Genomic DNA, 12,530 nt, shown 5'->3' on the forward strand with positions numbered 1-12,530 from the left:
ACTCCAAATGTTCTTTAATCAGACCATTTTCCAACTCAGAACCACAGATTGCATCTGATGGCTACATCACTTAAATCTCACCTCTTCCTCGAATTCGGATTGAACCCAGGGCCTTCCCACTGAGCTAGACCTCTGGACCATTTTTATTTTGTGACAGCCTCACTAAGTCACCCAGGCTGGGCTTCAGTTTGTGATCCTCCTGCTTCAGCTTCCCAGAGTGTTGGGATTATAGACATGCACCACCATGTTAGACTTTAAATCTCTCTTAATTTTTACCATGGTGTTTTTAGTTATAATACTGACTTGTTGAAAAGATTGGAAACGTTTTTCTATAGAAAGTTTAGATTTGTCTGATTGCTTCCATATGGTGTCATTTGGTTCTGTAAACTAGAAGGTATATCTGAAGACTTGATGGGTTCAAATTAAATGTTTTTGGCTAACTACATTATACTACATGGTACATTGTATCACATAATATTTTATCATTCATGATGCTGGGTGATGATTTCATTATTGTATTTAATTAGATTCTTCCCTTTCTGACTATACAGTCAGAAATTACCTTGGCATAGTCAGTATTACCTTGGCATAGTATTACCTTGGCATTGTACAGATGTTTTTTATTGACCATTCACCTGGTTGTCTTAATGACAGTGAGTAATCTGCCTGAATCAGCATTTTGTTAAGGTTTGCAAAATTGAAATTTCTAATTTGGTCATGCTTTCTACATTCATTGAATGATTCTTCCCAGTAAAAAGAGCTTTCCTTTGTTAACTGTGTTTTTGAATCAACATACAGTTGGCATTCAAAAGAGCAGAATAAATGCTTATCTCTTTCAGTTAATATTTTCAAAGGAAGTTTTAATAGTGCCCCAAGTGGTATAAATGACTTTTTCTCTGTTTTTGTTGACATTGATATGCATCCATAGATTTTCACTGATGGAAGTGTGTCTTAATCCCTTACAGTCATTTTTCAGTCATGGCTGCTCCTTCAAGCTGCCGCCTATGTGCTTTGTTCATGACATCGTTAATATTGGAAAACTTCCTTGCACGCTGATGTACGATGTTTTAGTTCCAGGCTTATCTTCATTTTTCCCTGCCTCAGACTTGAATTAGCTAGCTCTCCAGTGACTTCTGGTTCCTGTCACTAGGACAGGTATCAGAACAGCATTTGGAACCAGAGGTACTTGGTGTATTCAGATGATACTGATTCTGGGTCATTTCAGTGAACAGGCTAGAAAACACATGAAGTACATTTTTAAGTTTGTTATTTTTTTGTATAACAGGTTTATTGAGCTATGATTTATGTACCATAAGATGCATCCTTTTAAATTTTAAAGTACAATCTACAAGAGGCTGTGTTTCCCTCTTGCCTAACCAAAAGAATGTATTTTGAAAGTTTTGGATCCATTGCTAGGTAAAAATTGGAAGTCAGTACAGTTTTTTGCTTTTTCTTTTTCCTTTTCTGTTTTTTTTTTTTTTTAAAGACAGAGTCTCACTTTGTAGTTCAGGCTGGCTCTGAACTCACTATGTAGCTCAGGCTGCCCTCAAACTCGCAGTGATCCTCCTGCCTCAGCCTCCCAAGTCCTGGGATTACAGGCACGTGCCACTACACACGGCTTTTTTTTAGTACAGTTTTAGTTTACATTCCTCTTTTGATATTTAAGAGCCTTTTTTCCCCCTCTGAATTGGCTTTTATGTCCTGTGCCCACTTTTTTATTGGATTAATGGCTTCACATAATCTTCAGCTCAAAGCTTAAATTCTTTGATGTAGCATATTGAAATTCTTTTTTTTTTTTTTTGGTACCGAGGATTGAACTCGGGACCTTGCACTTGTGAGGCAGGCACCAGAACCACTGAGCTAAATCCCCAGCCCTTGAAATTCTTATATGAGTTTCCCAGCTTTCTCTCATCAGTTCCAACCTTATGAGCTCTCTACCCATATTGAAATTACTTGCTTTCTTACTGAAATGGTACTGTCCTCCTTCACTCCTTTGTACTTATGAGCAAGTTAATCTTTCTCTGGGATGGTATATTTACCTTGAGCTCCCACATCTCCAAGCTTCTAATTATCCTTCTAAACTTAATTCAGAATTATACCCTGCAAAGCCAACTCAGCCTCCATCCACTCATGCTTCTCCTAAATGCTTCTCTTGCACTTTTCATTTACTCTTAGAATAAATTGTTACAGTATGGGTACTAGTCATCTTTTTATTGCTGTGACCTAGTACCCAGAAAAGTCAGTCTAGAGGAGGAAAAATTTATTTTGGCTCATTGTTTCAGAGGTTTCAACCCATGGTTGTCTGGCTCCGAGGCAGACATCATGGTGAAAGGGCATGGCAGTGGGAAGCTGCTCATCTCATGGCAGCTGGAAAGCAAAGAGAATGAACCAGAGGGAGAGGAAGGGGCTGGAGACAGAAATATATTCTTCCGGGTCATGCCTTCAGTGACATACTTCCTCCAGCCAGGTGCCACCTCTTAATAGCACATTCTGCCATGAACTCATCAATGGATTATTAATGATGTTAGCACCCCATGATCTAATTACCTTCACAAAACCCCACTTCTGAACATATGAGCCTTGTAGAGGACATTTGATCCAGTTCATAACAGTGTAATGTCCTACATTTAATGGAAAGAACATACGCTTTGGAATCAGATGCTTCACTCCAAAACATGTTGTTTAACTCTTCTTTCTTTGTAAAATACAAATTAAATACCTATTTCATAGGATTGTTGCAAAGACAAAATAATAGGTGTAAGGAATCTGGCACAAGGTTCAGTAAACATTGTTCACATTACTCACTGTAATCACCTTGGAGGAATCAAAGGACAAAATTAACAAATTTAGCTTGAAGGTCTAATGGCTTTAATTTGGGGGTTTTGGGGGTTTTTTTGGTTTTGTTTTTGGTACTGGGGATCGAACTCGAGTCCTTGAGCTTGCGCAGCAGGCGGTGAAACCACTGAGCCTGAGCTAAATCCCCAGCCCTAATAGCTTTAATTTGTGATTCTAGAATCAGGCAACATTATAATGTATAAAATAGAATGAGCATTCTACTGGGCATGATAGAACAGTTAGTGTTTGTCAGGTAGGAACAAGAAAACAGAACAATAAAAACAAACTGGATTGATTAGTATCAGGGTATCCCAGTTTACTTTTCTTGTAAGGGTTACAGCAGCATGGACTTTCTTATTATGCGTAACTCAGATAGATGGCTCTTTCTGGTTGGCTGCTGTGAATCTCCTGTTTTATGTATGTGGATTTGCTGCTTCCTTAAAGTTTTAGTTTGATTATGTGGCACTAAGTGTTATGGTTTACATCTGGGATTTAGATCCATGGGTTTCTGTCCTTAAATCTAGATCTCTTAATATTCTGCTGTAGCTACATAGAAGAAACAAGTGATTGCCCTAAGATTTTTCAGTCATGTGCATTTTGAACACTGACAGGACTAATCTACTATTTCACTGCCATTGGTGGTGTGACTTCTTTGACCCTGGACAAGGCTTTTTATCATTAAGAATTAATCTTTCTGCTTTCTTCCCCAGGAAAATCTAATATAATGGATGCACTTAGCTTTGTCATGGGAGAGAAAATAACTAATTTAAGAGTGAAAAGTATTCAAGAACTTATTCATGGTGCACATGTTGGAAAACCTGTTTCTTCTTCTGCAAGTGTAAGAATTGTATATGTGGAGGAAAGTGGAGAAGAGAAAACATTTGCACGGATTATCCGAGGTATTTTCTTTGTAGATTTTGCTCATGAGTCATTTGATTTTGAAGAGTAAGTCAGATTGCTTTTTCTTTGTTTAAAGGGTGGAACTACAGTAAGTCCCCGACTTCTGAACAGGTTCCATTCCAGGAGAACAGAGGTCTGATTTGTTCCTAAGTCCGACAAAGTGACTCTTAGACAGTACATCTGTGGAAGTTTGAAACTCAAATGTTTGTAAATTGGGGACTTAACTATATTCCATTGGCATGGTGAATTAGAAGCTCTTTTTTTTTTTTTCCTCAGAAGCAAGCAATAGAACCTTTTTTATTTTCCGTTAAGATTCTTCCTGCGAGACATAGTGGCACATGCCTGTAATCCCAGGAGGCTGAGGCAGGAGAATCACTGCAAGTTGGAGGCCAGCCTGGGCTACATAGTTCAAGGCCAGCCTGAACTGATTTAAGACCCTGTCTCAAAAGACAGGAAAATAGGGCCGGAGATTTAGCTCAGTGGTTCCGCCGCCTGCCTTGCAAGTGCAAGAACCTGAGTTCGATCCCCAGTACCAAAAAAAAAAAAAAAAAAAATTTTTTTTTGAATGAAAGAAAGGACTCTTAAGTGGACTTATTTTTTCAACTCTCCTGTCAAGCAGCATTTTTATATGTGGATATTTGGTTGAGATAAAAGAGGGAATCTGAGACAGAGAAGTCATGAAAATTGTTCTTGGGGTTCTTGATGCTTGTCTCTTTTCTTTTCTTTTCTTTTCTTTTTTTTTTGGTACCGGGGATCAAACTCAGGACCTTGAGCTTGCAAGGCAGGTGTGGTACCATTGAACTAAATCCCCAGCCCCTGTCTCTTTTCTTATTGATGAATTAATTGCACGCATATTTTTGTCTTTATAGACAGTTTTTTTTCCTTTTCATTCATTTATGTATTTACTTTTGAGACAGGGTCTCACTGTGTAGTTCAGGCGGGCCCTGAACTCAGTGTATAGCCTAGGGTGGCCTCAGACTCATAGTAATCCTCCTGCCTTGGCCTCCCAAGTGCTGGGATTATAGATATGTCCCACCACAACCGTCAATAGACAGTTTTTTCTACCAACATTGAGTGAAATGTTTTAATTTGTTTTAATTATTAACTTTATATAGTTCTTAATGCTAGGATTTTATGGTACCTGCATAGTTACGTGATTTATTGTTTTAAATCATTGCTATTTTCATTCTTGTTCCCTAGAACATTTCCAATTTATAAATACTGTCTTATTGACCTCCCTCAAGTTCAGTCACAGAAGATTTTAGAAAAACTATTATATACTTGTACTTTAGTGGATAATTTCACTCCTTTATCACCTGGACATATTCACTGTCTAGTTTTCTCACTTTCTTTTGGATTTTTTATTTATTTATTGAGCTGGAGTCTTGTAGTGTTGCATAGATTGGACTCAAACTACTAGCTCAAGTGATCTTCCTGCCTTAGCCTTTCAAGAAGCTAGAACTACAGGTCATGCCACCACACCTGTGCTTCCTTGGGATTTTTAACTCAAAAATCACCATCTCAGTACAGATTCCCTTGCCTGCCTTATTAAATCGCAGTGCCTTCACTCCTATGCAGAAACGTCTATTTTGCCTCCTTCCCAGGTCTCTCTTACTTACAGGCTATTTATTTTACTTCCATGCCTCATTTTTGTTTGTCTCCCTGACAAAGATATAATCTCCTAAAGGTGTTTTCGACCAGAGAATAGTCTTTGGCATTTAATAGATACTGTTATTGACTGATGAAATATGTGTATTAATAGGTATATTGTTGCATAATTGGGAATTCCAATAAAAACAGTATTCTGCAACAAGCTCTGTTCTTCTGTATCAGGGGGATGCTCGGAATTCTATTTTGGTGATAACCCTGTGACTCGCTCTGCCTACATAGCAGAGTTGGAGAAGATAGGCATAATAGGCAAAGCACGAAACTGTCTTGTTTTTCAGGTAAGTGGCTATAGTTAGTGGTTTATCTAATTCATCGTTTTGGAAATGCATCACTACATTTTATATGTTGCCCTTTTCTGTTTTTAATAGGGAACTGTAGAGTTGATTTCCATGAAAAAACCCAAAGAAAGAACCCGGTTTTTTGAGGAGATCAGCACTTCTGGAGAGCTTATGGAAGAGTATGAGGAAAAGAAAAGAAAGTTACAAAAGGCTGAGGAAAATGCACAATTTAATTTTAATAAGAAAAAGAATGCAGCTGCAGAGCGTAAGCATGCAAAATTAGAGAAAGAAGAGGTAAGATGTCCTCAAGATGTAACAGATTAAGGAAGTGTTAGATGCAAACACTTACTGTGAAAGTTGCCAGGTGTTGGCTTGAGGCTACCAAGAAGATTGCTTTAATAGTAGAAGACAGTAGAATGCCTGATACTCATTAAAGATAAACTTTACGGGATCTCTTCCACTATTTGGGTTTTTCTTCCCAGGACAGTTTTGTATCTTGAACACTTTTAAGCTTTTAAAAATTATTGAGGACCTAAAGAGTTTTTGTTCATGTGGGTTATATTTACTGGTATTTGTAGTATTTGAAATTTAAAAAAAATTTTTGATGGTCCATATAAAAATTGCTATTGAATTCATTACATGATAACATATTTTATGAGAAATAACTATATTTTCCGAAATGAATTAATTAGAAGAGCAACATTGTTTTACTTTTTTTTTTTTTTTTTTTTTTTTTTTTTTTTTTTTTTGGTGGTGATGGTGGTATTGGGATTGAACCCCTGGCCTTCACCCTAAGCTACATTCCCATGCCTTTATAATTTTTTATTAGGGACAGGGTCTTGCTAAGTTGCCCAGGCTTGGCTCATACTCCTGATCCTCTTGCCTCAGCCTCCCAGAGTGCATCACCACTCCCAGCTTGTTTTACATTTTTATAATCTTCAAACTTGGCTTAATAGAAGTAGCTAGCTAGATCCTCATCCACACATGATTGTCGCATGGCAGCTACTGTCATATTCAAATTTTCCACAACAGCCAATTCCTCGTGCATGTATTTGTTGTCTACTTCCCCATCTAAATGAGCACCCCTTCCCTTCTGCTTCATATTCCCCATTTTCTTTCTTTTGTAGCATATATTGCTGTATGAAAGTATCTTTTGTTTTGTTTCATTTTGATTTGCTTTTATCTTCTCTTGACTCCTCTTTCCTCTCCCCTGCATTACAATAACTGGAATGTAAGCTTTATAGGAGCAGAGATGGTCTTTCTTGTTCTCTGCCTTATCTCAGCACATAGAGCAGGACCTGGTGCATAGTAGACAATAAAGATTTGAAGAAATAAATGAAGGGTGGATAGGTTCCTAACTAGTGAAATTTTCTCAGTCCCCTCATATTTTGAATGTCTACGTACGTTCTTGGTTTTGTTAGTAGAAAGGGATGGGCAGTAAATATCAGACTGTAATACTCCTTTATACTTAAATAGCTTACTGAATTGCAGAACTTAAAGCAACAGTTATAATTGGGCTGGGGATTTAGCTCAGTGGCACCAAGCCTGCCTCACAAGCACAAGGTCCTGAGTTTGATCCCTGATACGAAAAAAAAAAACAGTTACAATAGCCCAGCTTCCTTACTTTTTTTGCAGCATCTTTGGCAAATGATTGTTACACTTGATCTTAGCCAAAAGGCTGAGAAGTGATAGCAGATGATTGTTTAGCTGTTACCTGGAATACTTCGTTGACTAGGAACTCTCCTCTTGAAATGGCCCTGTCCTTTCTTTCTTTGTTAATAGCACGATGTTAAGGAAATTCTTCTTTTCTCATGCAAAATAAAACGATAATCAAGTAAATTATTACAGCTTGTGTTAGTTACTTTTCTCTTGTTGCTGAAACAAAATACTTGACACCCAAAGTTAAAGAGGAAAGAGTTTAGCTCATAGTTGGTAGAGGTTTCATTCCATAATCTGCTGGCTCCAAGGCAGGGTGGCAGAGCAGTAACAGTTCATGGCAGACTGACAGTAGCATCAACAAGGGACCTTAACAGTGTCTTTCTGCCCCTTTTACCATATTTAGACTACTTAGGGAGGATAGCACTCATGCCCTTAATCCTAGTGCCCTCGGGCCTAGCCCCACCATGAATCAATCACACACTCTATATTCAACCACCTCTGAGAATGCATAAGGCTTTGGGGAACATCTAAACACAAGCCATAACAGGTTCCAGTAGTGCCATTGTTTTTATCAGTAGAAAAATTACTTCCCATAGTATAATTTTGATCTGAAATCATCGAATTTAAAGTTGCTAGGTAATGTATAGCCATATAACATTCTTCAGCTTACAAATGAGAAAGCTGATGCTGAGAACGTTAATGGCCTTGCCAAGACAGAAATTGGGATAGGGACCTGGGGAGCAGGTTCTACTTCATTGTTCTTACTAGCTTTAACACTGAGTGCCTTCATTCACAATCATTCACTGGTTATTTTAGAAGTGTATCCAGAATCTGCCACCTGCCCCACAAGCACAAGGACCTGAGTTTGATCCCAGTACCAAAAAAAAAAAAGGAAGTGTATCCAGAAACTGTCCAAATAATGCTACGTTTGGCAAGAATACTGTTTCTTAATAATATAAATAAAAACTCATTATGGATCAGTGTGTTTGTACATTGGTGGAATTTGTGGAAATTCAGCTTCAATATACTCCATTTTAACTTATGTTGACTTGTATTGTTTTATAGGCAGACCGTTACCAAAGTCTCCTTGAAGAACTGAAGACAAACAAGATACAACTGCAGCTGTTCCAACTATATCATAATGAGAAAAAAATTCATTTCCTGAATGTTGAGTTAGAGCATGTGAATAGGGATTTGAGTGTCATGAAAGAGTCCCATTTTCATCATGAAAACATAGTTAAAGCCAAGAAAAAGGAGCATGGAATGCTAACTAGACAACTACAACAAACAGAGAAAGAATTGAAGTGAGTTTTTAAAGATAGGTGTTATCATTTGGATTTTATGTAGATTGAGAGAAAAATGTAAGCAGTAGGAAAGTTGACTTTTTAAAATGAGCATTTGGCTAGGCATGGTGGCCCATGTCTGTAATCCTAGCACTTGGGAGGGTGAGGCAGGAGGATCTTTATGAGTTTGAGGCCAGCCTAGGCTACATAGTGAGTTCAAGTCCAGCCTGAACTACATAGTGAGACCCTGTCTCAAAAAACAAAAACAAAATGAGCCTTCTTACTTTGGAATATTTGTAGGTATTCAGAAAAAGTATAGAGTTCCATATCCCCCATGCTGTTTATCTTATTAACATCTTATACTAGTATGCCACATTTTTTTTACTTAAATTCTTTCATTGGTACATTTTAGGTATATAATACGTTTACATTTATCATTGGGTGCTTGTACCTGTACATGATGTATCTTGGTTCTTATTTTTTCCCCATTCCCTGTGCTCCCTTCCCTATTTACAAAGACTTCGTTTCCATTTTTCCTTTTCTCATAATTTTTCCTTTCCCTTCTTTCCTTTCCCCTTCCCCTCCCATTTCCCCTATCCCTTTGGACCTTTTCTTCCTATTTCAGATTATCAATTATTCATTTTAATCATTTTAATCCTTATTTACACTTTCAGTTTCTCACACTAGAGAAACTATTTGGTATTTACACATGTGTGTCCTATTTATTTCACTTAAGAGTATGGCCTCAGTGTGCATCCATTTAGCTATAAATGTCTCTAGTTTGTCATTCTTTATGGCTGAGTAGTACTCCATTTTATTAAAAAACCACATCTAGTATGCCATATTTTTCAGAATTAATATAACAATATATTATTAAAACCCATACTTTCTTTATATTTTAGTGTGTACCTCGTGTCCTTTTTCTGACTCAGAACATCATAGTACATTTAAGCATCTGTTTTCCGGGCCTGTGACAATTTTTGAGGCCTTCCATGTTTGGATGAGCTTGATAGTTTTTGGGAGTATTAGTTTAGGTTTTCTGTAGAATGACCCTCATTTGAAATTAGCCTGATAGTTTTCTAATAATTAAATTGGTGTCATGGATTTTGGAGAGGAAGTCTACAAAAGTAAAATGCCATTCTCATCACATGATATCAGGGTGTCAACATATTATCTGTGTTCTGACATATATCTTGTGTCCTGTGTCATAACAACATGACATCTACCTGTGGCCATTCAGAACTCTTTAGGTTGGTTCCTGATTCCCTTTGACATAGCCCTGTCATTGTGATTTTTCACCATGAGTGTACTTTATGGTACTGTGAGATGCCCCAGGCCTGGGACGAGGCATTTCTCCTAGGAGTGCTGGCTCCGTTTATTTATTTGGTACAGAGATCGAACTCAGGACCTTGCACTTGCAAGGCAGGTGCAGTGCCACTGAGCTAAATCCCCGGCTCTAAATGTTAGTGTGTAGTTTTGTTTTTGTTTGGTACCGAGGATTGAACTCAGGACTTTGCACTTGCAAGGCAGGCAGCAGCACCACTGAGCTAAATTCCCAGCCCTCTGGCTCCTTTTATTGATGAATGGTTTTAGAAGCAACTGCATGCGAGTGTGCTTGCTGCTAGTCTTTCTTAGCTGACAAAACTAGGACATGTATGTGTATGTGCTGACTCATATATACCTGTTTATCAGGATTTCCACATGTGGCCATCTGTGTCTGTATTAAGCTGACTATGACTTGATACTGATGTCTCCCAATTGTAATCCATGACCACGTGGAACACTCTAGCTGCTCTTATTTAGAAACTCCCTTTTCAACAGTGAGAAACCTGGCTTCCACCTTCAACCATTGATTTACTTAATTGTTCGGTTCCAGTAATCAGGTAGAGCAGTATCAGAATAGTTAACCCATACTCATAAGGGAAGCAGTTTTATAACTAGAGTACAGTGCTTTCGTGTAAGTCCCTTTTGTATTGTTACAGACTCCAGAATTACTTAAGCCAGCAGTTTTTCTTTGCACTCTTTTATTAAAGTTTAATATATTTGTAATACAGATTCTTTTGTCACATTCTGCATTTCATCTGGTACCCCTCAGTCTCATGTGAGTTTGTAAAAAAAAAAAAATCCTCTACATTAAAATTCACTCTTGGGGGTCAGGGATTTAGCTAAGTGGTGCCGTCGCCTGACCCACAAGGGCAAGGACCTAAGTTCAATCCCTGGTACACACACACACACACACACAAAAATCACTCTTGGTGGTGTGAAGTTCTATACAGTTTTGGGAATATCATCGTTTACTCTTTTAAAATGCCCTATGCCTCATTTACTCATCCCTCCCTGAACTTGCCCACCCTTTGCCAACTACTGATCATCTTAACAATCTCTAGAGCAAATTCATAGAATTTAGTTTTGAATGTGATTTGAACAAAAGAACTTCCCCTTACATATTAACAAAATTCATTTTCTTCAAAAAATATTTTTTCCTTTTTAGATCTCTTGAAGCACTTTTAAATCAGAAGAGGCCTCAGTACATTAAAGCCAAAGAAAATACTTCTCACCACCTCAAGAAATTAGATATATCTAAGAAATCAATAAAGGATTGTGAAAAACAGTGTTCTAAGCAGGAAGATGACATAAGAGCCCTGCAGGCAGAGCTGGTTGATTTAGATAGTGCATGGAAAAGTTTTGAAAAACAGATTGAAGAAGAAATCTTGCATAAAGAGCGAGGCATTGAACTGGAACCCAGTCAGGTAAAAAAGTCAACGAATGGGATTGTTTCAGTTTATCCTTTTAATTAAAAAAGTTTAAAGGATGAGTTCTCTGATATTTAAGAGATTATCCTCATAATGTAAATTATTGGAATTTAAATTTCTTAATCTGTACTCAATCAATTTAGTCTTTAAGCTATTTTTTTCTTTGTATGATAGAGGGCATTACATTTATACATTAAAGTCTTAGAAAAGACTACCTGGTGTAATTTTGTAATGAAAGTTAGATAATTAGCCAAGTTATTTTTAAAGTAAAACAATTATTTTTTCTGATATTATAAAAACTTAAAGGTGTGGCTTTATATGTGGCTTTGAAGAGATTTGACAGGAAGGAAAATGATTAAGGTGATTTAAAATGTTCAGTGATAGATTAATATCCAATTTAGTATAGTACATAATAGATATAATAAATTAATAGTAAATATCAAAAATATGTGGTTGAAATTTTTCAAACCTCTTGACTAAAGTTTATTATTTAACTTTTAATTTTATGATAATCTTACATTATGACCTGTCAAAATAATTGTGAATGTATAAATAGAAAAAATGTGTCATTTTCCTTGATTCTCCTTTTCTCAAGATTTTCTTACAGAGTTTTATATAGCATTTGTTTTGAAGATCTGGTTGCTCTAAAAAGGTTAAGATAAGGAGGCTTTCACATTATGTTCACATATTTTACTGGAGAAAATGGTTAATTATGATCTAGTTTTTATAAAACAAGCTTTTGATTAGATTAGTTATCTGTTAGTCCAGTATCTCATACAGAAAATTTTATCTCATGCTTCTTTAAGTGAGTTAGTAATGTTTCAATGCTGTTTATATAGCTGGATCATTATAAAGAACTTAAGGAGCAAGTAAGAAAGAAAGTAGCTATAATGACTCAACAACTGAAGAAGCTGCAATGGGAACAGAAAGCAGAGAAAGAAAGACTGGCATTGGAGAAGAGGAGGCATGGAGAAGTTCAGGTACTTACAGTTATACGGGCAATGATTTAGAATTATTGTTGATGAAATTGTATTCCCTTTGTAATTAACTTTTCAATATATAAATGGATTTACTTCAAAATATAAACAGTTTTTTAAATTTTGGAGGGCTGGGGTTTAGCTCAGTGGTAGAATGCTGAGGCCCTGGGTTCAATC

The 12,530-nt window shown here is 36.9% G+C and overlaps 1 protein-coding gene across 2 annotated transcripts in view; it reads left to right on the top strand.

Annotated features, from left to right (window-relative positions):
- The window catches only part of Smc1b (structural maintenance of chromosomes 1B), a 64,048-nt gene that overhangs the window by 5,676 nt on the left and 45,842 nt on the right, over positions 1-12,530 (top strand). For both annotated transcript variants that reach the window (XM_004845405.3, XM_021258806.2), the window contains exons 2-7: positions 3,546-3,734; positions 5,569-5,681; positions 5,772-5,975; positions 8,406-8,644; positions 11,115-11,373; positions 12,216-12,356. In XM_004845405.3, coding sequence (XP_004845462.2) covers positions 3,546-3,734; positions 5,569-5,681; positions 5,772-5,975; positions 8,406-8,644; positions 11,115-11,373; positions 12,216-12,356 — 1,145 coding nt within the window. The remainder of the gene's footprint in view (positions 1-3,545; positions 3,735-5,568; positions 5,682-5,771; positions 5,976-8,405; positions 8,645-11,114; positions 11,374-12,215; positions 12,357-12,530) is intronic.

This window comes from Heterocephalus glaber, unplaced genomic scaffold (genome assembly GCF_053883595.1).
Source record: "Heterocephalus glaber isolate CG9 unplaced genomic scaffold, H.glaber_assembly_v1.0 deba00001444, whole genome shotgun sequence".
Taxonomy (NCBI): Eukaryota; Metazoa; Chordata; class Mammalia; order Rodentia; family Bathyergidae; genus Heterocephalus; species Heterocephalus glaber.